Genomic DNA, 22,136 nt, shown 5'->3' on the forward strand with positions numbered 1-22,136 from the left:
TGCCCGGGCTGCTGCCGGTGCGGCCATGGCCGGCGGCGGGGCCCGGGGCGGGCGCGGCGCCCCGTGAGCGCCGGGCACCGGCGGGATAGGGCCGGCACCGAGCGCCAGGTGAGCGGGGACGGGCAGCGGTGCCGGGGCGGCCGAGCCCCGCTGCGCCCGGAGCGGGGTCACGCTGCTCCTCCCCGGGCTCCCGCAGCCCTGCCGCTGCCCCGGGACGCCCAGCCGGGCTGCGCGGGGCACCGGGCCGGTGTGTGCCCTGCGGCCGTGCCGTGTCCCGATGTGTGCTCCCGGGGCACACGGGGGTCACTGACGGGCCCCGTACGGCACAGCCATGTGTCACCACCGGGGCTCGTGTCACTCGGGGGTGTCACCCTGCCCTGTCCCCACGGGCAAGTGTCCGTGTCCCCGTACGGGGTCCCCGTGACACAGGTGACGCTGCGGAAACACACGCGTGTCCCGGCAGGGTCACCGGGGCCACTGCCGAGGTCGCCGTGTCCCTCGGGTGCCGCCGTGTCCCTCGGGTGCCGCGTCCCCCGGGCTGTGTCCCTGGCCCCGGGGGTGTCCCTGTCGCCCGGCCCGGGGATCCCCCGGCCCCCCCACCGGGGCTATTTACCCTCCGGGGCTATTTTCAGGCTCCGCGGGTATTTTTGGCCTCGCGATGCGGAGCGGGTTGGGGACGGGCCGTGCCGGTGTCACCCGCCGGGACACCCGATCCCGGGGGCCGCGGCCGCTGTCCCCAGGGGTGTTGCACAAGTGGGGTCGCGTCCCTGCCGCTGCATCAGCCCCGCGCGTGAGTCAGCCCCGGACACGTGGGGCCGGACGGTGTCACCCGCGGCCACCGGCCCGGCCGGACAGCGGCTGCGGCCACCGCGGGGGACGCTGGTGACGCGCGGCGCTGCGGGCGGCGGTAAGGGGGGATTGGGAGGGTGAACGGGGGGTCCCGACCCGCTCCAGGCGTGGGGGTCCCGTCCTTCCCCGGGGGGCGATGGTCCCATCCAGGGGTTTGTGGTCCCTTCCAAGAGTTTTGGGTCCCGTCCTCCCCTGTCGGGGGGCGTCCTCCTGCCCCAAGGTCCGGGATCCTGCCCTGCCCGCGGGCTCCAGTCCTTCCCCGGCCGCCAGGGCTCGGCACCGTCCCGAGCTGCTCCCGGCTCCGGGGGCGGTGTGTCCGTGCTGAGTGGGGGCTGCGGGCTGTCTGTGGGCACACGAGTCCGTGGGGAGGGGGCTCGGTGGGGTGAAGGGTGTGGGGGGCTGTGGACACGGGGATCCGTGGGGAGAGCCGTGTCCCCCGCGCTCGGGCTGGGCAGCACAGCGTGGCCCGGGGGAGGGCTGGGGGAGTGTTGGGGTCCCTCCCTGGGACCTTGCAGGGGTCCGTCCCGGGCGGCCCTGCGGGGTCACGGCAGGCTCTGGCACCGGCCCGGCCGGTGGGACAGGACGGGCCGGTGGCAGCTGCGGTGTCACCTGCGGTGTCACTGCCCGCGGCCGGGGCCAGCTCAGGCCACCCGAATCCGGGGCACGCGGGCGGCACCCCGGCGGCATTTCCGGTGCCCCACATCTGCCCCGGCCCCTCCGCGCCCCACCGCCCCATGGCGGCGGCCCCACGGCGGCGGCAGGCGCTCCCGTGCCCCGGCAGGTGATGGCGGAGCACGGAGAGGAGCACCGGGACTACCGGGAGTACCGGCGGCTGGAGGATTGCGAGGAGGACTCGCCCCCCGGCGAGGAGGAGGAGGAGCAGCTGCTGCTGCACGTCACCGAAGGACCGACAGGTACTGGGGTGCCGTCTGGCGGGGATTCCGGGTCCCACGGGCTGTTTGGGGACCCAGGAGGTGTTTCTGGGTCCTGGGTGGGGCGCGGGGGTCCCGGGGGGGGCGGTACCACATTCCCACCTGACCCCCCCGTGTTTTTCCCCACAGACTCGTGGCATCACATTAAGGACCTGGACAGTTTCTTCACCAAGATATCCTGGCACAGCCCCTGGTGGCACTGTGGGGGACAGGGGGGAGCATGGGGTGACTCAGGGGATGGGAGGGGGGACATGGGGGGGTCCATCACTCCTTCATAGCCTCCTTAACCTCCCCGCACATCTACCAGTTCCACCAGAGGAATGGCTTTGCCTGCGTGCTGCTCTCGGACGTGCTGGAGCTGGTGTAAGTGCTGCCACGGTGTCACCGTGTGGTGCCAGGCGGCCGTGAGTGCCCCTGGGCTCCCGCTGACCCCCCGTGCCCCCAGGCAGTTCCTGTTCGTGGTCACCTTCAGCACGTTCCTGCTGTGCTGCGTGGACTACGATGTGCTGTTCGCCACGCGCCCGCTCAACCACAGCCACGTCCCCGAGCGCGCCAAGGTGACGCTGCCCGACGCCGTGCTGCCCGCCCCGCAGTGCGCCCGCAGGTGGGGACACCGGGGACACCTGGGCTCCCAGCGGTGGGGGTGACACGCGTGTCCCCAAAGGGTCGGTGGCTGTGGGTGGCTGTTGCCTGCGTGGCCGTGCAGAGGTGCCAGTGCCACCAGCGTGGCTTTGCGGGGCCAGGGTGCCGCTGGTGTGGCTGCATCACGTCCTGGTGCTGTGGGTGACGTGTCCCCAGCAGTCTCTGAGGCTGCAGAGGGCAGTGAGGCGGCTGGTGGCCCTGGTGACACCTGTGTTTCTGCAGGCCACATGGCAGCGCGTGGCTGCTGCCTGTGAAGGGTTTGTTGGCCCTCCTGACACTTGTGTCCCCACAGGCTTTGTGTCAGCAGGTGCCTTCTGGGTTTGCTGGCACTGGTGTGGCTGTGGGGGGGTCCCGGTGGCACTGGTGACACCTGTGTCTTCTTAGCAGGCCCTGTGGCACCGGCTGGCAGGTGGCCATGGGGACTTGGTGACACTGTGACACCCGTGTGTCCCCGCAGGCTCCGTGGCAGCGGGTGGCTGCTGTTCCTGCTGGTGCTGGCGGGCGCGGTGTGGCTCTGCCGCCTGGTCACGGCGCTGCGGCGCCTCGTGGGCTACTGGGAGATCCGCAGCTTCTACATCCGAGCGCTGGGCATCCCCGCGGTGAGGGGGCCGGGCTGGGCTGGGCTGTCAGGTGCCCCTGGGGGGGACAGAGGTCTGGGCTGGGCTGTCAGGTGTCCCTGGGAGAGGGCTGGGGTCTGAGCTGGGCTGTCAGGTGACACTGGGAGGACTGGGGTGTGAGCTGGGCTGTAAGGTGCCACAGAGGGGTCCAGGATCCAGGCTGGGCCGTAAGGTGTCACGGGGCACAGGGCAGTGCTGAGCGACGCCAGCACCGAGCAGTGCCGCGCTGTGCCACGGGTGCCCCGTGCCCATGCCCATTGCTGCCGCCGCAGGAGGAGCTGTGTAACCACAGCTGGCAGTCGGTGCAGGCCCGGCTGCTGGCCCTGCAGCGGCGCCAGCCCCTGTGCGTGCCGCGCCGGGAGCTGACGGAGCTCGACATCCACCACCGCATCCTGTGCTTCCGCAACTACACCGTGGCCATGGTCAACAAGTCCCTGCTGCCCGTGCGCTTCCGCCTGCCGCTGCTGGGCCCCGTGGTGTTCCTGACGCGCGGGCTGCAGTTCAACCTGGAGCTGCTGCTGTTCCGCGGCCCGGCCGCGCTCTTCCAGAACACCTGGAGCCTGCGGCCGCAGGTGAAGCGGGCGGGCGCGCGGCGGGCGCTGGCGCGGGGGCTGGCGCGGGCGGCCGTGCTGCTGGGGGTGGCCAACCTGGCGCTGTGCCCCTGCGTGCTGGGCTGGCGCCTGCTGCTCGCCTTCTTCAGCTACGCCGAGGGGCTGAAGCGGGCGCCGGGCAGCCTGGGCGCGCGCCGCTGGTCGCTCTACGCGCGCCACTACCTGCGCCACTTCAACGAGCTGGGCCACGAGCTGCAGGCGCGCCTGGGCCGCGGCCACGCACCCGCCACCCGGTACATGGACTCGTTCAGCAGCCCGCTGCTGGCCGTGCTGGCCCGCCACGTCGGCTTCTTCGCCGGCTCCGTGCTGGCCGTGCTCATCGTGCTCACCGTGTATGACGAGGACGTGCTGACCGTGCAGCACATCCTGACGGCCATCACCCTGCTGGGGCTCGTGGTCACCGTGGCCAGGTGGGTGCTGGAGTCACCATGGCCAGGTGGGTATTGGGGTCACCATGGCCGGGTGGGTGATGGGGTCACGGTGGCCAGGTGGGTTCTGGGGGCATGGTGACCAGGTGGGTATTGCGATCACGGTGGCCAGGTAGATGTTGGGGTCACCGTGGCCAGGTGGGTGTTGGGGTTATGGTGGCCGGGTGGGTGCTGGGGACACAGTGGCCAAGTGGGTGTTGGGGTCACAGTGGCCAGGTGGGTGCTGGGGTCACAGTGGCCAAGTGGGTGTTGGGGTCACGCTGGCCAGGTGGGTTCTGGGGGCACGGTGGCCAGGTGGATGGGGCAGACCCTGTGCCATGCCATGGGGCCCGGGTGGGCAGCGGGGGGCTGAGGTGGGGCCCTGCCCGTGCCCCGCAGGTCCTTCATCCCAGACGAGCACGCGGTGTGGTGCCCGGAGCAGCTGCTGCAGCGGGTCCTGGCGCACGTTCATTACCTGCCCGAGCACTGGCAGGGCCGCGCTGGCCGTGCCGAGACGCGAGCAGAGATGGCACAGCTCTTCCAGTACAAGGCGGTGCGTGCAGCCCCCCACTGCCCGAGACCCTCCTCCCCAGGACCCTGCTCCCCTGGGACCATCCTCTCCCCCTGCTCCCCCCCCAGCACCCCACAGACTGGGAGCCCCCATCCTGGCACTTCCCAGCCCCATATCAGGACCCCCAGCCTGGACCTCTCAACACTGGGACCCCCTGCTCCAAGACCCCATTGCCCTGGATTCCCTGTCCCAATCCCCTGCACTGGGACCCCCCAGGACCCCTCAGAGCAGGAGCTTCCCGTGCCAGGATCCCATACCCTGGATCTCCCACGCTGGGACCCTCCTGCACCAGGGCTCCCCACTCTTGAGGCGCCCCCATCCAGGAACCTCCTGCTCTGGAACCTCCCAGGCTGAGATGCCCCACCCCAGGCAGCCCAAGGACCGCCCTGCTCAGGACCTACTGCCCTGATACCCCCACCCCGGACATCCCACCCCAGGGCTTCCCAATCTGGGCCCTCCGCCCCGGGACACCCCCATATCCCGCTGGCCCCCCGCTGCAGGTTTTCATTCTGGAGGAGCTGCTGAGCCCCCTGGTGACACCCCTGATCCTCATCTTCGCCTTCCCCCCCCGCGCCCTGGACATCGTGGACTTCTTCCGCAACTTCACGGTGGAGGTGGCGGGCGTGGGCGACATCTGCTCCTTCGCGCAGCTGGACGTGCGCCACCACGGCAACCCGCAGGTGTGCGCGGGGCCGGGCGGGGCGCTGCGGGCCGTGCGGCCGCGCCGGGGCGGCCGTGCCACGTCCCTGTCCCCGCAGTGGCTGTCCGAGGGACACACGGAGGCGCCGCCGGAGCGCCAGGCGGAGCACGGCAAGACGGAGCTGTCGCTGATGCGCTTCGCCCTGAGCAACCCCCGCTGGCGGCCGCCGCCGCCCGCCCGCCGCTTCCTCGGCCACCTGCAGGCGCAGGTGACCCGCGACGCCGCCAGCGCGCCCGCCCCGCGGCACCTGCTGCCCGAGGGGCCGCTGCCCGCGTCCCTGCTGTCCGAGGAGTCGGCCCTGGCGGTGAGTGGGGGCGCCCCGGGGGTGCCGGGGGTGTTTGTGTGTCCCTGACGGGTGTCCCTGCAGCAGTGAGCAGTGTCCTGGCGGCCAGGGGGGTGTTCTCTTTGTCCCCTGACGGGTGTCCCCGCAGCCCGAGGCGCTGGTCAGCAGTGTCCTGGCGGCCAGCGGGCTGGTGGCCCGGGACCCGCGCTTCGGGCCGCCCTGCAGCACGGCCAGCGCCACCGCCAGCCTGCTGGCGTCCCTGCGGACCCCCCTGGGCACCTGCGCGGCCCCCGAGAGCCCCGGCGAGCACCCCGAGGACAGGTGGGACACGGCACGGGGGGCGTCAGCAGGGGGACATGGGGGGGCATGGGGGGCGTGGGGAGGGGGGACGGGGCTGGGAAGGGTGTCGGGGGTGTCACTGAGGGGGGCTGGCATGGTGGGACGGGGGTCGGGAGGCAGAGGGTGTCAGGGCAGGGAAGGGGTGTCACAGCTAGGAGGGGTGGCAGGGACGGATGTCGGGGCAGCTCAGGGGTGTCACAGTGGAAGGGGTGGCAGGGAAGGGGTGTCATGGGAGCTCAGGGGTGCCACAGCTCGGAGGGGCGGCAGGGAGGGATGTTGGGACAGCTCAGGGGTGGCCGGGAGGGATGCGGTGGCACTCGGGGGTGTCCCAGCTCAGAGGGGTGGCAGGGAGGGATGCGGCGGCACTCGGGGTGTCCCAGCTCGCAGGGCGCTGCGGCGGGGCTGTCACCGTCCCTCCCGGGCCCCAGGCCGGCGCTGAGCGAGTCGCGGCTGCGCAGCCTGAGCCGCTCGGCGCTGCTGGCCGAGGTGGCCTCTGCCGAGATGAGCCTGCACGCCATCTACCTGCACCAGGTGTGTCACCGCCGTGCCCGTGTCCCCCTGCCCGCAGCACCCCGGCACACAGTGACACGGTCCCTTGGGGCTCCCTGGTGTCTCTCACCACAGTGTCGCTGTCTGTGTGCTCTGCCTGGCCCTGGTCCCTTGCCCCCCGTCCCTTGTCCCCATTCCAGGCTGTCCCCACCCTCCCAGCCCGCTGGGTGACACCCACCCTGTGTTCTCAGCCTGACGGGATTCTGGGATGCGGCACCGCGGCTGGTGTCACCCGCGGTGCCCCTTGTGCCACCCTTCTGGGGCTGGGGAGGGTCCCGGGCCGAGGGACCCTTGTCCTGCTGTCCCAGGGGGGCTCCAGTGCCAGCACGGGGGGCTGTGCTGTGGTGGGGGGCTCCACAGCCATGTGGGGGCTGTGCTGTGGTGGGGGGCTCCAGCAGCAATATGGGGGCTCTGCTGTGGTGGGGGGCTCCACAGCCATGTGGGGGCTCTGCTGTGGTGGGGGGCTCCAGCAGCAATATGGGGGCTGTGCTGTGGTGGGGGGCTCCACAGCCACGTGGGGGCTCTGGGGGGGCTCTGGGCGCTCACCCTGTCTCTCTGCTCTTCCCTGACCCCCCAGCTCCACCAGCAGCAGCAGCAGCAGCCGCAGGGCCCCCAGCCCGCGGGGGCACCCAAACACCCCTTGGTGACCACAGGTGAGCCCGGGGGTGTCCGGGGGGCTGGGGGGCACTGCTGGCACCCCCCCCAGCACGGGGCTGAGCCCGGAGCCGGGCAGGGGGGGCTCTGAGCTCCTGCCCCCCTGTGCCCCCAGGCTCGGCTGCCCGCGCCTCGCAGCTGCGGGAGATGCCGCTGGGCGGGTGGGCCGAGGAGGACGAGGAGGAGGAGGAGGAGGAAGCGGAGACGATGACGTAGCCGGGCCCGGCGCCGGTGGGTGGGGACACGGGGGAGGGGGGATCCCCGGGATGAGACATGGAACCCGCCGGGGCTGGGGTACAGGGACTCATGGCCTGGGACACGGAGGGGCTGGGGGACAATGGTGGGTGACCCCCGGGGCTGGGGGACAGGGACATGAAAGGGATGCACTGGGACACGGAGGGGCTGGCGGACAGGGACCCCCGGGGCTGGGGTTCAGTGGGGCCTGGCTGCCACGTGTGCCACGGTCCCCAGTGTTGGGGTGCCCAGTGTTGGGGTCCCCAAGTGCCAGGGACCCTACTCTGGGGCCCCCACTCCGAGGTCCCTGCCCTGGGGTCCCTGCTGACCCCCCGTTCCCTCTGCAGGGTCCTGGGTGTGCCGAGAGCCCCCGGAGGTGCCGGGAGAGCCGCCAGGGGCACAGTGGGGGTCTCGCCGTGCCCACTATGCTGCCAGGGGGGCCCTGTCTGTCGGAGCCCCCTGCTCGGGGTGTCCCTGGTGCCCCCACTACACTGCAGGGCCAGGGGTGCTGCCAGGGCCCCCCCAGGTGCTGTTTTTGGGGGGCACAGCGCTGGTGCCCCCCGTGGTGCCCCGAGCACCAGCTGAAATAAAGGTTTACAGAGGGGCTGTGCCCGCTGGCTGTGCCTGGGGTGGGCTGGGGGTCCTGGGGGGCAATGCCGTGGATGGGGCTGTGGCAGTTTGGGGTGACACTGGGGGTCCCAGGGGGCGATGCCATGGACGAGGCTGTGGCAGTTTGGGGTGACACTGGGGGTCCCAGGGGGCGATGCCATGGACGAGGCTGTGGCAGTTTGGGGTGACACTGGGGGTCCTGGGGGGCATTGATGCCATGGATGGGGCTGTGGCAGTTTGGGGTGACACTGGGGGTCCCGGGGGGCATTGATGCCATGGATGGGGCTGGGGCAGTTTGGGGTGACACTGGGGGCTCTGGGCAGGTGGCAGCAGTGGGTCTGGCAGGGGGTGCACTCACCTGCAGCCACACAGGTGGGAGCCACGGAACATGGCCCTCCCCCGTGTCCCACCCCTCAGAGCCACAGTCTGTGTCCTTTTGCCCCCATTTCCCACCCCCGGTGTCTGGAGCGTGGCCAGGTGTCCCCGGCGGTGTCACAAAGCCCGTCCCTCCCCAGTGCCACCTCCCCTGCCCCCGGTGCCAGCGCAGGAGCCGAAGTGTCGGGCCGGGGGTATCAAAACTAAACCTTTACTGGGGGTGGCGGGCGGGGGCCCGTGTCCCCGTGTCCCCGTGTCCCCGTGCCTCAGGGGCCGGGCCCCGGCGGGCGCCGCTCCTGCAGGGAGAAGGACTGGCTGCGGATGCGCAGGGCCACCTCCTGCGTGCGGAACGTCAGCCCGAAGATGTCCTCGTGGTAGCGGTTCTTGTCCTGCGGGACAGGCGTCAGGCCGGGGCCGGCCACCCCCGCCGTGCGTCCCCGGGGTGTGTCCCCAGGGTGTCCCTAGGGTGTCCCCAGGGTGTCCCCAGGGGTGTCCCCCGGGTGTCCCCAGGGTGTCCCGGCTCCCGGCCCTTACCCTCAGCTCGCTGATGACGTCCCCCGCCTGGCCCAGCGTCATGTGGCCCTCCTGGGCCAGGATGTGCTGCACGGTCTGCAGCACCTCGGTGGCCATGGTGACATCCCCGCACACGTACATGTGGCCCCCGCGCTGGCAGAGCACCTGGTGCACCTCGGCCGCCAGCTGTGCCCGCAGCACGTCCTGCACGTACGTCTGGGGACACACGGGCACCGTGGCAGCCTGTCCCCGGTGCCCATCCCTGCCCTGAGCCTCGGTGTGCTGTCCCTGTCCTTGTCTGTGCCGCCTGCAGCTCTGGCTTCGTGTCCCGCGGCAATCCCTGTCCCCTCCGTTTCCATTCCCACCCTGTCCTTGTCCCCCAGCTCCGTGGGACATCCCAGCCCGTCCCCGGCTCCGTGCCCACCCCAGCCTGTCCCCATTCCATCCTCTCCATTTCCATCCCGTCCTTGTCCCCGGCTCCGTGCCCACCCCATCCCGTCCCCGGCTCCGTGCCCACCCCAGCCTGTCCCCATTCCATCCTCTCCATTTCCATCCTGTCCTTGTCCCCGGCTCCGTGCCCATCCCATCCCGTCCCCATCTCCGTGCCCATCCCAGCCCGTCCCCGGCTCCGTGCCCACCCCAGCCCGTCCCCCTCGGTCCCCGCTCGCTCCCCCCGGTGGCAGCGCGGTCCCGGTCGCACCTTGGGGCAGCCGGGCTCCCGGGAGAAGGCGGTGAGCACCTGGCTGAGCGCGCCCTGCTGCCGCGCCTCCTCCATCTCCTCGCGGTAGATGTGGTCCAGGGCGGAGGAGCGGCAGCCGAACACCAGCACCATGGGGCCCAGGGGGCCACCTGCAGGGGACAGCGGCCTCGTGTCCCCCAGCCCCGCTCGGCCCAGCCCTGCAGCCCCCTTCTCCCCGTGTCCCCGGTCTCCATCCCCTTCCCCCTTCCCCACGTCCCCAACCTTTTCGTCACTGTCGCCACATCTCTTGTGCCCCATCCTAGTGCCACCACGTCCCTGTGCTCATGTCCCCATGTCACTCCCGCATCCCTCCCATCCCCAGGTCCCTGTCCCTGTCCTGCTCCCCACTCTCATGTCACTATTTCTCCATCCTCTTCTCCCGCGCCCCCCATGGCCCCTGTCCCCTGCCCCAGCCAGCTGTGTGTCCCGTGTCCCCCGTGTGCCACGTGTACCCTGTGTCCCCCTCGCATCCCCTGTGCCCCCCGTGTCCCCGGTGTGCCCTGTGTTCCCCTTGTCCTCCATGTGTCCCGTGTGCCCCGTGTCCCCTGTCACTGTCCCCTGTGTGCCCCGTGTCCCCAATGTTCCCCATGTCCCCAGTGTCCCCCGTGTCCCCGTGTCCCCCGTGTCCCTGTCCCCTGTGTCCCCATGTCCCCGTGTCCCCCGGTGTCCCCCATGTCCCCTGTGTCCCCCCATGTCCCCCCATGTCCCCGGTGTCCCCATGTCCCCTGTGTCCCCCATGTCCCCGTGTCCCCCGGTGTCCCCCATGTCCCCCGTGTCCCCCCATGTCCCCGGTGTCCCCATGTCCCCTGTGTCCCCATGTCCCCGTGTCCCCCGGTGTCCCCCATGTCCCCCGTGTCCCCCCATGTCCCCAGTGTCCCCGTCCCCTGTGTCCCCATGTCCCCGTGTCCCCCGGTGTCCCCCATGTCCCCGTGTCCCCCATGTCCCCTGTGCCCCCCATGTCCCCGTGTCCCACCTCCGTTGCGCAGGAGCTGCAGCCGGTGCTGCCAGAAGCTGCGGAAGGGCGCCACGCCGGTGCCGGGCCCCACGAGGATGCAGGGGGTGTCGGGGGCGGGCGGCAGCCGGAACGAGGGGGCCCTGCGGGAGCCGGGGGTCACCGGGGGGCTCGGGGCCAGACCCGGCCGGGGGGACGGGAAATGGGGCGGGGAGGTAGGATGGGACATGCAGGGGACAGGGAGGGCAGGGTGGGGACAGGGACGGCAGGCAGGGGACAGGGACAGGGACAAGGACAGGGACAGAGAGAGCAGGCAGGGACAGGGAGGGCAGGCAGGGGACAGGGAGGGCAGGCAGGGGACAGAGATGGCAGGTATAGGGACACGCGGCAGGACAGCGATCCCTCACCCCCGGATGAAGGCTGGCACCGTGTCCCCCGGCTGCAGCCGCGCCAGCCACGTGGAGCAGACGCCGTAGTGGAGCGGACCCTGCCCGTCTGTGGGGACCAGAGGGGGCCGGTGGGGCTGTGCTGGGGGGCCGGCCCCAAGGCAGTCCCTCACAGAGCCCCCGCAGGGCTGGGGACTCCTCTGTGCCCGGATGGGGATTTGAAGATGCTCTGGGGACGCTGGAGATGTGCTGGGAACACTGGAAGTGCCCTGGAACCCCTGGAGATGGGCTGGAGATGCCCTAGAGCCCCTGGAGGTGCCCTGGAGGTGCCCTGGAGCCCCTGGAGGTGCCCTGGAGGTGCCCTGGAGCCCCTGGAGGTGCCCTAGAGCCCCTGGAGGTGCCCTGGAGGTGCCCTGGAGCCCCTGGAGGTGCCCTAGAGCCCCTGGAGGTGCCCTGGAGCCCCTGGAGGTGCCCTGGAGGTGCCCTGGAGCCCCTGGAGGCCCCGGAGGTGCCCCCCGCCCGTGCCCACCCCGGCCCGCTCACTCTCGCTGTGGTAGGTGACCACGGCCACGGTGAGGTGGATCTCGCCCGGGTGGGCGCCGGGCGCGGAGCTGATGGAGTAGTAGCGGGGCTGGAGCAGCGGGAGCTGGGAGAGCAGCAGCGCGGCGGGCAGGGCCACGGACGGGAACTCGGCCAGCACCTCGGGCAGCGTCGGGCACCGGAACCACTTCCACTCCTCGTACAGCCGCGCGTCCTGCGGGCACGAGAGTGGCACAGGGGGCACCCCAGCGCCGGGCACCGGGCACCGGGCACTCCCAGCGCCGGGCACCGGGCACCGGGCACCGCCAGTGACGGGCACCGGGCACTCCCAGCGTCGGGCACCGGCCCGGGGAGCGGGGCAGCACCCGGGATCCAGTGAGGCAGCGGGGCAATGTCCCGGAATCAGGCAGGGGATCAGCACCCCGGTGCCAGGGACAGGATCAGCATCCCGGTATCCCGACTGCGCGGTAGCTGCCATCCCAGCAGCCCAGTATCCCGGTCAGAGAGGGAGGGGGAGCCGCCCCCCCCCGTATCCCCCAGCCCCCCAGCCCCCAGCCCCTCTCCGAGCAGGGTCCCCCCGTTCCCCTGACCTGCGCCAGGCGCTGCAGCCGCTCCCGCTCGGCGGGGTCCCGCGCCAGCGAGCCCAGCAGCTGCAGGAACTGGGGCGTCGGGGGCGCCGCCACGTCCAGGTAGAAGGTGAGAGCCTGGGCCAGGGTGCAGGGCGGCAGCCGGGGCTGCAGCACCCAGCGGGGCCCGGGGCTGGACCCGCCTGGGGACGGGGGATTGTGGCTCAGTTCTGTCCTGTGTCCTTCCCAGGGCCTTCCTCTTCTCTGTCTTCCTCCCCTCCCACTTCCCCCCGCCAAGTCCTATCCCCTTTGTCTTCCTCTTCCTCACTCCCTTCCTATTCCTTTCCCCAGCCCCTTCCTCTTTCTTCCCCTGCCCCAATTTATTCCCTTTCCTCTTCCTCTTCCCAGTCCTCAGCCCCTCCCCATATTCCCGCGGTCCGGGACAGTGGGACCCCCTCCTGTGTCCCCCCGTCCCCCTCCTGTCCCCCTTCTGTTCCCTCCTGTCCCCCTCCTGTCCCTCCTGTCCTGTCCCCCTCCTGTCCCCCTCCTGTCCCCCTCCTGTCCCCCTCCTGTCCCCTCCCGATCCTCTCTGGTACCGGTGGAATCTCCTCCAGCCCCCTGTGATGGGGATTCCCCCAACCCCTCCGTGCCCGAGGGGTTCCCCCAATTCCCCCGTGTCTTCCATACCGGCGGGGTCCCCCCAGCCCCCCCGTGTCTCCCATACCGGCGGGGTCCCCGTCGCGGCTCTCCAGGCCCAGGGGCTGCTCGGGGCCCGGCGCATCCTCCACCCTGTCCAGCACGGCCCGCACCAGCTCCTCGCGGTTGGCGGGGAACACGCCCAGGTGGTCCCCGGGCAGGTGCGGCAGCCCCGCCTGCTCCGCGCAGCCCACCCGCACCAGCAGCGTCTGCCGGCTGCGGGCAGCGGGCACGGGGGGTGCCAGGGGTCAGGGGGCACGGGGGGCACGGGGGGTGCCGGGGGGTAAGGGAGGCGTCAGGGGGCACGGAGGGTGCCAGGGGGGCGCCAAGGGGTGCACAGGGGGTGCCAGGAGCACAGTGGGGTGCAGGAGGGATCAGGGTGGCACGAGGGGCACAGGAGGTGCCAAGAGCAGGGTGAGGGAAGGATCAGCGGGAGGCGGGATGGGGGCACACACGGGGCAGGGGCACGGGGGAAAGCGGCCCCGGGGGTCCCGGCAGTTGGGGCGCCCTGCGGATTTGGGGACCCCGGGGTGCCGGGAGAGCGGAGGGGGACGGGAGATCCCGGGGGCGGGCAGGGGGCGATCCCCGTGCGGGGGCACCTCACCTGGACTCCTCACTCTGCAGGTTCTCCACGGACAGCACCGAGCAGGGGAACACCTGGCGCTTGTGCAGCTGGGACAGCCCTGGGGGGCGTGGGGGGGTCACGGGGGGTCATGGGGGGCATGGAACGCGCGGGGAGGCACGGAGGGTTGGGGGATACGGGTGGATGAGGAGGCTGGGGGCACGGTGGGGACACAGGGGGACATGTGGGGCTGGGGGACATCGTGGGACTGGATGGCGCTGAGGGGACACAGAGGGGCAGGGGAGGAACAGGGGTTTGGGGGGACACGGAGGGGCTGAGGGGCTGGGAGTTATGGGGTCATGAGAAGGCTGGGGGGAACCAAAGGGTCTTGGGCAGGGCACGAGAGGGCCGGAGGAGTCCCTGGGGGGCTGGGGGCCGGCCCCACAGAGCTGTGGGGTGCGAGGGGATCCCCAGGGTGCTCGGGGGGTGCTATGGCACAGGGGTCGGTGCTCGGTGGGGGTCCCGCAGGCTCTGGGGGTCCCGGGGCAGTCAGTACCGGCCAGGGTCTCGGTGGCCTGGGGCTGCGGCACCAGCCGGTGCCTCTGGCGCTTCCAGCCCTGCGGGGGCGCGAACAGCTCCTCGGCGCCCCCCGCCCCGTCCCCCACGCAGAACGTCTCGCAGGCGGCCTGGGGGCACGGGGGGCCGTGGGTGCCGGGCGGGGGGCGGTGCGTGCCCCCCACCCCGGTACCGGGAGGAGCGGGTGCAGAGCGGCCCCCAGCGCCCCCAGCCCCCCCAGCCCCGTACCTGGAACACCTGGCGGGCCCAGGTGCGGAACGACTCCTCCTGCGCGCACAGCTCGTCGCCCTCGCCCAGGGGCAGCAGCCGCTCCCCGCCCAGCTCCTCCAGCCGCGTGTCCACGGCCCGCGCGAACGCGCAGAAGTGGGGGTACGCCCGGGAGCCCAGCCCGAACACCGCGAACCTGGGAGCGGGGGGTGAGGGTGCCCAGGGTGGGGGGTGTGCCCGGGACCCCAGCCTGGGCAGCGGGGGGTGAGGGTGCCCAGGATGCGGGGCTGTGCCCGGGACCCCAGCCTGGGCACCACCAGCCTGGTCAGGGATGCACTGGGGGGGATCCCCAAAGGGCTCTGGCCATTATCGGGCCATTGCATGAGGGGCTCACGGGGGCACCTCGGGGCAGCTCCTGCCCCCACCCACACCTGCAGGGCAGACATGCCCATCCCGAGCCCATCCCTGTGGCCATGCCCACCCCATGCCCACCCCATGCCCAACCTGGGCCCACCCCGTGCCCACCCCGTGCCCACCCCGTGCCCTCAGTACCGCAGGGCTCCCAGGTGTCCTGCACTGTCTGTGTTGCTCAGCTGCCGCCGCTTCTTCTTCCAGGAGGACACGAGCTGGTCGGACTGGGAGACGCTGTTGAAGCGCAGCTTGTAGCTCCTGGGGGTGTGAGCAGCATCAGGGGGGTCAGGGGGTCCTGCCCCAGCCCCGCAGGGACCCCCCGGGACCCCCAGAGTGCTCACATGGGCGGCTCTGCCTGGGAGGTGCCAGTGTAGGGCGATGTCATCTCCATCAGCGCCTTGGAGAAGCTCTGTGGGGGCAGGATGTCACCCCCACGTCCCATCCTCATCCCGGCCCTATTCCATCTTCAACCTCAACCCCTATCCATCCCACCCCATCCTCACTTTTATCCCCATCCCTATCACAACCCCATCCCATCCCCACCCCATCCTCATCCCATCCTATCCCCAGCCCCATCTCATCTCCAACCTCAACACCATCCCACCCCATCTCCATCCCAGCCCTACTCCATCTTCAACCTCAACCCATCCCGTCCCATCCCTATCACACCCCCATCCTCATCCCCAGCCCCATCCTATCCCATCCCATCCCATCCCATCCCATCCCATCCCATCCCATCCCATCCCATCCCATCCCATCCCATCCCGTTATCCCATCCCATCCCATCCCATCCCATCCCATCCCATCCCATCCCATCCCATCCCATCCCATCCCATCCCATTATCCCATTATCCCACTCGTACCTCAGCACACTCTGGAGGGTCCCCATTCCCAAACGTGCTGGTGACCACCAAGACCAGGCTCTCGTGCTCCAGGGCCACCACGTCATACTCATCCATGCACAGCACCTTGATGGCACGGCGGGGTCAGGATCCCCCCCAGCGCTGCTCCTCCCCTCACCCAACCTCCCCCGGGCCCTTTGTGGGGCGGTGGGCGAGGGGAGCCGCCCCAGCGCTGCCCCCGTGCCCTCTGAGCAGACCTTGGGGTCGAAGGCGCGGCGGAAGAGCTGCACAGGTTCCAGGCGTAGGTGCGCGACTTGCCGGTCTCGGTGCCGTACAGGATGGTGGCCTTGACGCGCCGCGCCATCACCTGCCCCATCAGCTTGGCCGAGATCTTCACGGCGCTGCGGGGACCACAGGGTCAGCGCGGGGTCCCGGGGCACCGCGGGGTCAGCACGGGGACCCCAGAACTCCCATAGGATCCCCAGAACCCTGGGGTGCACCTACTTGGCCACCTCCTTGAAGGTCTTCCTCCGGGTGACAGTGGTGCCCTTGGACACGTAAACCTTCCAGGCGTCGGGCTGGGGGCGGGACAGGGCAGTTGTGGGGCAGGAGGGGTGGTTGTGGGGCAGGGGGTCTGGAGGGGCATTGTGAGGGGAGGGATTGGGGTGTGTGGGATTGGGGATTAGGGTTGGCTGTGGGGAAGAGGGGTCGGGGGTCGTGAGGGGCTGGACCCACCCGGTACCAGAATGTGAAATAGGGGTCATGGGGTCGTGAGGGCTCCTGGGGGTCTGGAAGGGGCTGAGGGAGAGCCCAGCTGGGGCTGGCGTGTCCCAGTGGGGGCTCAGGGGTGCTGGGGTGCCCCTTTGGGGTGGATGCCAGTGCAGGGGGATGCAGAGGGTTGGGGGTCCTGCACGGATCAGCCGTGCCCATTTGGGCAGTCCCAGAGAGTCCTGGGGGCTCCAAGGGGCTCAGTGCCAGCTGACCGGGGGGCTCAGTGCCCTGGGGCTGCACCTCCGGCCCTGGCAGGGGGCACAGGGGCTGGGGGGGCACGGAGGATCCGTGGGTCCAACCCCACACCCCGCAGCAGGAAGGGGGCTGTGGGATGGGACCTGTGGGGCAGATCTGTGGGGCAGGACCTGTGGGGCAGGATCTGTGGGGCAGATCCGTGGGCAGGACCCGTGGGGCAGGATCCGTGGGGCAGATCTCTGGGGCACACCTGCGGGGCGGGGTCCCACCTGGTAGCGGAAGGCGGGGCTCAGCTGGTAGTTGACCATCTCCTGGTGGAACACGGGGGTGAGGCTGCCCGAGAGGGGCGGCACGATCCAGGCCCAGTCCGCGGGACACCCGCCCCGCGCCCGCCCCTCGGCCGCCAGGTGCTTCATGAACGACTCGGTGGCCGCGTGGTGGTCCACGATGGTCACCTGCGCCACCTGCGGGGACAGGGGCCGTGGGCACGGGGGCTGCTCTGGGGACGGGCCACAGGGACGGGGGGATCCCGTGGCCCTGAGAGTGTCCCATTAGGGGGATCCCAGCAGTGTGGGGGTCCCAACGCGGGGTGTCACAGAAGCGTGGAGGTCCCAGCACAGGGTGGTCCCGGCAGTGTGGGGGTCCCGGCATGGGGGATCCCAGCAGTGTGGGAGTCCTGGTTCTGAGGGTCCCAGCAGTGTGGGGGTCCCAGCAGTGTGGGGGTCCTGGCACTGGGGGTCCCAGCACAGGGGGGTCACAGCAGTGTGGGGGTCCCAGCAGTGTGGGGGTCCCGGCACAGAGGATCCCAGCAGTGTGGGGGTCCTGGCACTGGGGGTCCCAGCACAGAGGGTCACAGCAGTGTGGGGGTCCTGGCACTGGGGGTCCCAGCACAGGTGGTGGGGGTCCCAGCAGTGTGGGGGTCCTGGCACAGAGGATCCCAGCAGTGTGGGGGTCCCGGCGCTGGGGGTCCCACGGGGGTCCCACCTGGAAGCTGTGCAGCACTGCCACGTTCACCTCCACAGCCGCCCGGTCCTTCCAGAGGGACGAGCTGGTCCCCGTGTCCAGCCCCATGCGCCGGGCCACCTCCTGCGGGGGCAGCAGGGCAGGGTCGGCCAGGGGGTCCCCGAGGCGTCCCGGATGGGGTCCTAGTGGGGTCCTGCTCGGGGTACCAGGGGGCTCTGTGGGGAATCCTGGGGGAGGTCCCAGGAGTGATCCAAGCATTGTCCTAGTGGGGGTCTCGGGGGGTTCTGATGAGGGTCCCTGGATGGGCCTGAAGGGGGTCCTAGAGTGGTCCCAGTGGGGGTCGCTGGAGGGTTCCGGGGAGCTCAGTGTGGGTCCCAAGGGAAATATTGGGGACTACCAGGGGGCTCCCAGGAGGGGTCATGGGGGGACCCCAGTGGAGTCCCAGGGGGGGTCCCAGGGGGGGTCCAGGACCATCCCAGGGGTCCCAGCACAGCCCCGGTTTCCCAGCGCAGCCCCGCGGTCCAGTGGGGTCCCCGTGCAGCCCCGGGGTCCCAGAGCCATCCCAGGGGTCCCAGCGCAGCCCCGCGGTCTCACGGGCAGCACGTCGTAGCGGTGGCGGTCGCAGAGGTTGCGGGAGCCGATCTCGGTGCCCATGTACCAGCCGTTGAAGGGCGCCGCGGGGAACTCGAGCCCCCCGATCTCCAGCAGCAGGTTGGCCACGGCCGGCAGGGCGTGCCAGCGCAGCCCCAGCTCCGAGAACCACTCCAGCCTGGGGGCACGGTCAGGGTTCCCGCACACCCACACTGCCCCAGCGCCCCCCGAGCGGGCACCCGGCCTGCATCGCAGCCCCGCGTCCCACCCGGGGAGGGTCACACACCCACGGCCCCTCAGGGGGGATCAGCACCCCGGTACTCCAGCACCCAGACCAGGAGGGGCTCAACAACCCGGCATCCCAGCCCGAGAAGGAGCCGGCGTTCCAGTGCCCGTCAGGGACGGGATCGGACCCGCGGCTGCTCCCTGTCCCTGGCGCGGTTCCCCAAATTCCATCCCCTCTCCAAGCCCCACGGCCGTTCCGTGTCCCCAGCGCGGTGTCCCATCCTTGTCCCCCCCTCCTTCCCCTCTCCAGACCCCACGGCTGCTCCCTGTCCCCACCCTCATCCCCGCCCCATCCCCTCTCCAGACCCTCGCCAGGGTCCCTTGGCCCGGGGGGTTCCGGGGTCGCAGCCGCACTCACGTGGGGTGGTGCAGCGGCACCTCGAGCACCAGCTCCGGCGGCAGCGGGAACAGCTCGGGGGACTCGTCGGGGCCCTGCAGCAGCAGCGGCAGCACGTCGAAGCGGCCCCCGCCGGGGGTCCAGCCGTGTTGGATGCAGAGCTGGGGGGGACAGCGTCAGGGGGCCCTCCAGGAGGTGTTGGGGGCGCGGGCATTGGGGGGAGATGAAGGGATGGGGAGGATGGAGAGGGATGGAGCAGTATGAAGGGGGAGAAGGAAGAGATGGAGTGGGAATGGAGGGCGACGTGGAGAGAACACTGAGGTGGGGATGGAGAGTGAAGAGAGGAGGGTGGGGAGGCGCTGAGGGGTTCTGGGGGCTCAGGGGTGCCCCCACCTCGGTGATGTCCACGTTGGCAGGGTCTCCCATCACGGAGCCGTCGGGCTGCCGGTAGCCCGCGTAGCGGATCAGCTGCGGGTTCCAGATGCGGAAATCGCCGCGGCCCGGAGCCCGCGGGGGGAAGATGGTGATGGCGGACCTGGGGGGCCGGGGGGGCCGTCAGGGACACCCTGCGGCCGCGGGGGCCGGGGGGCGCCGGGAGGGGGCGGGGGATGCTCACCGGATGTTGCCGCGGTTGGTGGCGAACTGGATGTGCGAGCAGAGGAGGCTGAACATCTCCGGCAGCCCCGCGCAGTCCCGGGCATCGAACACCTGCGGGGGACAGGGGGCGTGGGGACCCCTGCGGGCAGCCGGGATGGGAGAGCCCCCGGGGGAATCTGCGGCTCCAATCCTTCGGGAGGGGTCCCCATGGGGCGGGGGTGCCGTGGGGTCTTCATTGGGGCGGGAGCTCCCTGTGGAACCGGGGTCCCGCAGGATGGGGTTCCGTGAGTCAGGGTCCTGTGCTACAGGTGCGAGGCAGGGTCTCTGTGGGGTGGGGTGGGGGTCACCCCAGGACATGCGGCATGGGATGGGGGTCCCCGCGGTGTGGGGGTGACCATGGGGGTGTTGGTGCCTGTGGGGTGAGCTGGGGTGGGGTGAGTTGGGCTGTCTCTGCTTTGGTGTCCCCGGGAGTTTGAGGTGTCCCCAGGAGGCTGAGTGTGCGGTGTCCCCGGGGGGTTGATGTGTGCGGTGTCCCCGGGGATTTGATGTGTGTGCTGTCCCCAGGGATTTGAGGTGTCCCCCGGGGTTTGAGGCGCTCGCTGTCCCCGTGGCTGCGCTGGCCGAGGCTCCCGCACCTGCAGCTTGTTCCACTGGATGCGGCCCACGCAGCGCGCCGCGTTCCGCCAGGCCTGCTTGGCGCCGAACGCCAGCTCGGGCTCCCGCAGCCGGTACGAGCCCGAGGCCGCGATGTCCGCCGCCACCTCCCGCAGCCGCTGCGTGTGCGCCGCCGAGTTCTCCCTGCGGGGGCACCCTCAGCACCCGCAGCCGCCGGGAGCACCCCCGGCACCCCCAGACACGAGCACCCTCGGGGGTTGGGGGGCCGAGCAGCGACAGGGGTGCGGGTGCTCTGGGGTAAGGATGGGGATATGGGATGGCCCAGGCAGGGATGGGGGATCTGGGGGTGCTCTGGGGGAGAGGCGGGGACATGGGGCACCCCAGGGCACCTCAGGATCTATGGGGGGTACCCTGGCGTGCAGGTGGGGATGTGGAGTGCTCTGGGCAGGGACGGGGTGGGGGTGCTCTGCGGCAGGGGTGGGTTTGGGGGTGTCCCAGGACAGGGGTAGGGATGGGAGGTGTTTTGGGCAGGGACTGTGGGGTGCCCTGGGGCTGTGGGCTGCCCTGGCTCAGGGGAGGTCCAGGCTGTGGGGTGCTCTGGGGTGGACATGGGGCCATGGGGTGCCCGGGGCAGGGCTGGGGCTGGGCCGCGTGTGCACCAGGGCCGCGGGGTGCCCATGCCGGTTGTGGGGGTGCCCGTGCTCGATGACTGGGTGCCCGCGCCCGTTGTGGGGGTGCCCGTGCCCGCTGTGGGGTCCCCATGCCCGCTGCGGGGTCCCGCCCGCGCTCACCGCCGCAGGGACACGTAGTACTGGGTGATGAAGTCCCGGGCCAGCTCCAGCAGCTCCTCGGGCGGTCGCGTCCCCTCGGGGGTGGGGGCGGGCAGCGGCCGCGGCAGCACCAGCGAGCCCAGGCAGCGCAGCCCCGAGCAGGGCAGCTCCTGGGGGCACCGGCTGAGCCCCCGTCCCTGCGTCCCCTCCCGCACCCTGCCCCGCCCAAGTCTGTCACCCACGAACCTGCAGCCCAGCCCTGCCACTGACCGCCCCCCATCTGCCTCCTGTCCCGCAGCCCCCCAGGGCGCAAACCCAACCTGCACCGCCGTCCCCTGCCGCTATCCCTGCCCTCCTCCCGCCTTTTCCCTTCAGCCTTACACCCTGCTCCCGTGTCCCCGTGTCCCCGTGCCCGTGTTCCCGTGCCCCTATGCCCATGTCCCCATACCTGTGTCCCCACTCCCGTGCCCCCTAGCCGCACACCCCGCTCCCGTGCCCCCCAGCCATGCCCGTGCCCCCCAGCCATGCCCGTGCCCCCAGGCTGCTCCCGTGCCCCCGCTCCCGTGCCCCCCAGCCATGTCCGTGCCCCCCAGCCGCTCCCGTGCCCCGTACCTGTCCCGCCGTGGCACACAGCGTGTCGTAGCTGATGCTCCCGGTCTCCCAGTTCTTCAGGCGGGCGAAGCGGGGCGGCTCGGCCGGGGAAGAGGGCACAGGGCTGTGGGGGGGACACGGGGCACCCCTGAGAGCTGCCCGGGCACGGGGGGCCCAGCCGGGGGTCTCGGGAGGCTCGGGGAACAACGCGTGCCCCGCTCCGTACTTGCTCCCGCGGCTCGGGCACCGGGACCCCTCGGTGCGGGACAGGAGGGCACCGGGAAGGGGAGCGGGGCCTGGGCTGTGGCGGGGACAGCGGGGCAGGGCCGGGGGCTCCCCCAGCATCTGGTGCTGCTGGGGGTCCCGATGCACCCCCGCGGGATGGGGAGCGGCAGGGGATGGAGGGCAAGGGATGGGGAGGCTCAGAGGATGGGGGGGCCTCGGAGCGGGGGCCACAGGCTGGGGAGCTGAGCTGGGGGGATCAGGGGGTACGGGGATCAGGGGATGGGGGCTGAGCTGGGAAGTCAGGGAATGGGAGATCAGGATATGGGGGGCTGAGCTGGGGGCGTCAGGAAGTGCGGGGTCAGGGGATGGGGGATCAGGGGACGGGGGATTAGCTGAGGGGCTCAGGGGGTGAGGGGAACAGGAGACGGGGGATCAGGGGGTGCGGGGATCAGGGGGTGCGGGGATTCAGGGGACGGGGGAACAGGAGATGGGGGGCTGATCTGGGAAGTCAGGGAATGGGAGATCAGGATATGGGGGGCTGAGTCGGAGGGGTCAGAGGGCGGAGGGGGCGCGGGGCGTTCCTGGCCCTCGTGTGAGCGCGAACAATGGCCATGAGTCACAGCGGGCTCCGGGCCACCGCGGGGGGGGGACACGACACGCCCCCGTCCCATGCCCGTCCCTTCCGAGCCCCTCCGAGGCGTGAGGTCCCCGCGCCTCCATCCCCACTGCGCCCCACAGACCCCTCCCCAAATGTCCCCCATGTGCCCCCAGATGCCGCTCGGCCCAGCGCAGCCCCGCGGGCCCCCGGGCCATGCCGTGGGACAGGGGACACTG

The 22,136-nt window shown here is 71.4% G+C and overlaps 2 protein-coding genes across 2 annotated transcripts; one reads left to right on the plus strand and one right to left on the minus strand.

The window, feature by feature from the left end:
• The first annotated feature begins 48 nt into the window (after positions 1-48).
• ATG9B (autophagy related 9B) lies at positions 49-7,992 on the plus strand. Its single transcript, XM_063163891.1, has 15 exons — positions 49-108; positions 1,631-1,763; positions 1,911-1,954; positions 2,080-2,144; positions 2,227-2,385; positions 2,881-3,022; positions 3,313-4,061; positions 4,458-4,611; positions 5,130-5,309; positions 5,388-5,633; positions 5,761-5,933; positions 6,380-6,482; positions 7,078-7,153; positions 7,270-7,385; positions 7,736-7,992. Exons 2-14 carry the CDS (start codon positions 1,634-1,636, stop codon positions 7,368-7,370), a joined length of 2,322 nt encoding a protein of 773 aa, XP_063019961.1. The 5' UTR covers positions 49-108; positions 1,631-1,633; the 3' UTR covers positions 7,371-7,385; positions 7,736-7,992.
• Positions 7,993-8,567: 575 nt separating this feature from the next.
• On the minus strand, positions 8,568-21,206 carry NOS3 (nitric oxide synthase 3). The gene is given in 26 exon segments (XM_063166418.1): positions 8,568-8,761; positions 8,907-9,101; positions 9,586-9,734; positions 10,598-10,719; positions 10,984-11,071; positions 11,506-11,716; positions 12,093-12,298; positions 12,814-12,980; positions 13,369-13,447; positions 13,883-14,012; positions 14,131-14,305; positions 14,662-14,778; positions 14,862-14,929; positions 15,384-15,488; positions 15,620-15,651; positions 15,654-15,763; positions 15,867-15,940; positions 16,598-16,792; positions 17,313-17,414; positions 17,886-18,060; positions 18,526-18,665; positions 18,898-19,039; positions 19,121-19,212; positions 19,737-19,899; positions 20,508-20,656; positions 21,099-21,206. Coding segments are annotated over 23 exon segments (2,961 nt in total). The 5' UTR covers positions 19,177-19,212; positions 19,737-19,899; positions 20,508-20,656; positions 21,099-21,206; the 3' UTR covers positions 8,568-8,638.
• Between the last annotated feature and the right edge of the window lie 930 nt (positions 21,207-22,136).

The sequence above is a fragment of the Melospiza melodia genome, chromosome 1 (assembly GCF_035770615.1).
Source record: "Melospiza melodia melodia isolate bMelMel2 chromosome 1, bMelMel2.pri, whole genome shotgun sequence".
Taxonomy (NCBI): Eukaryota; Metazoa; Chordata; class Aves; order Passeriformes; family Passerellidae; genus Melospiza; species Melospiza melodia.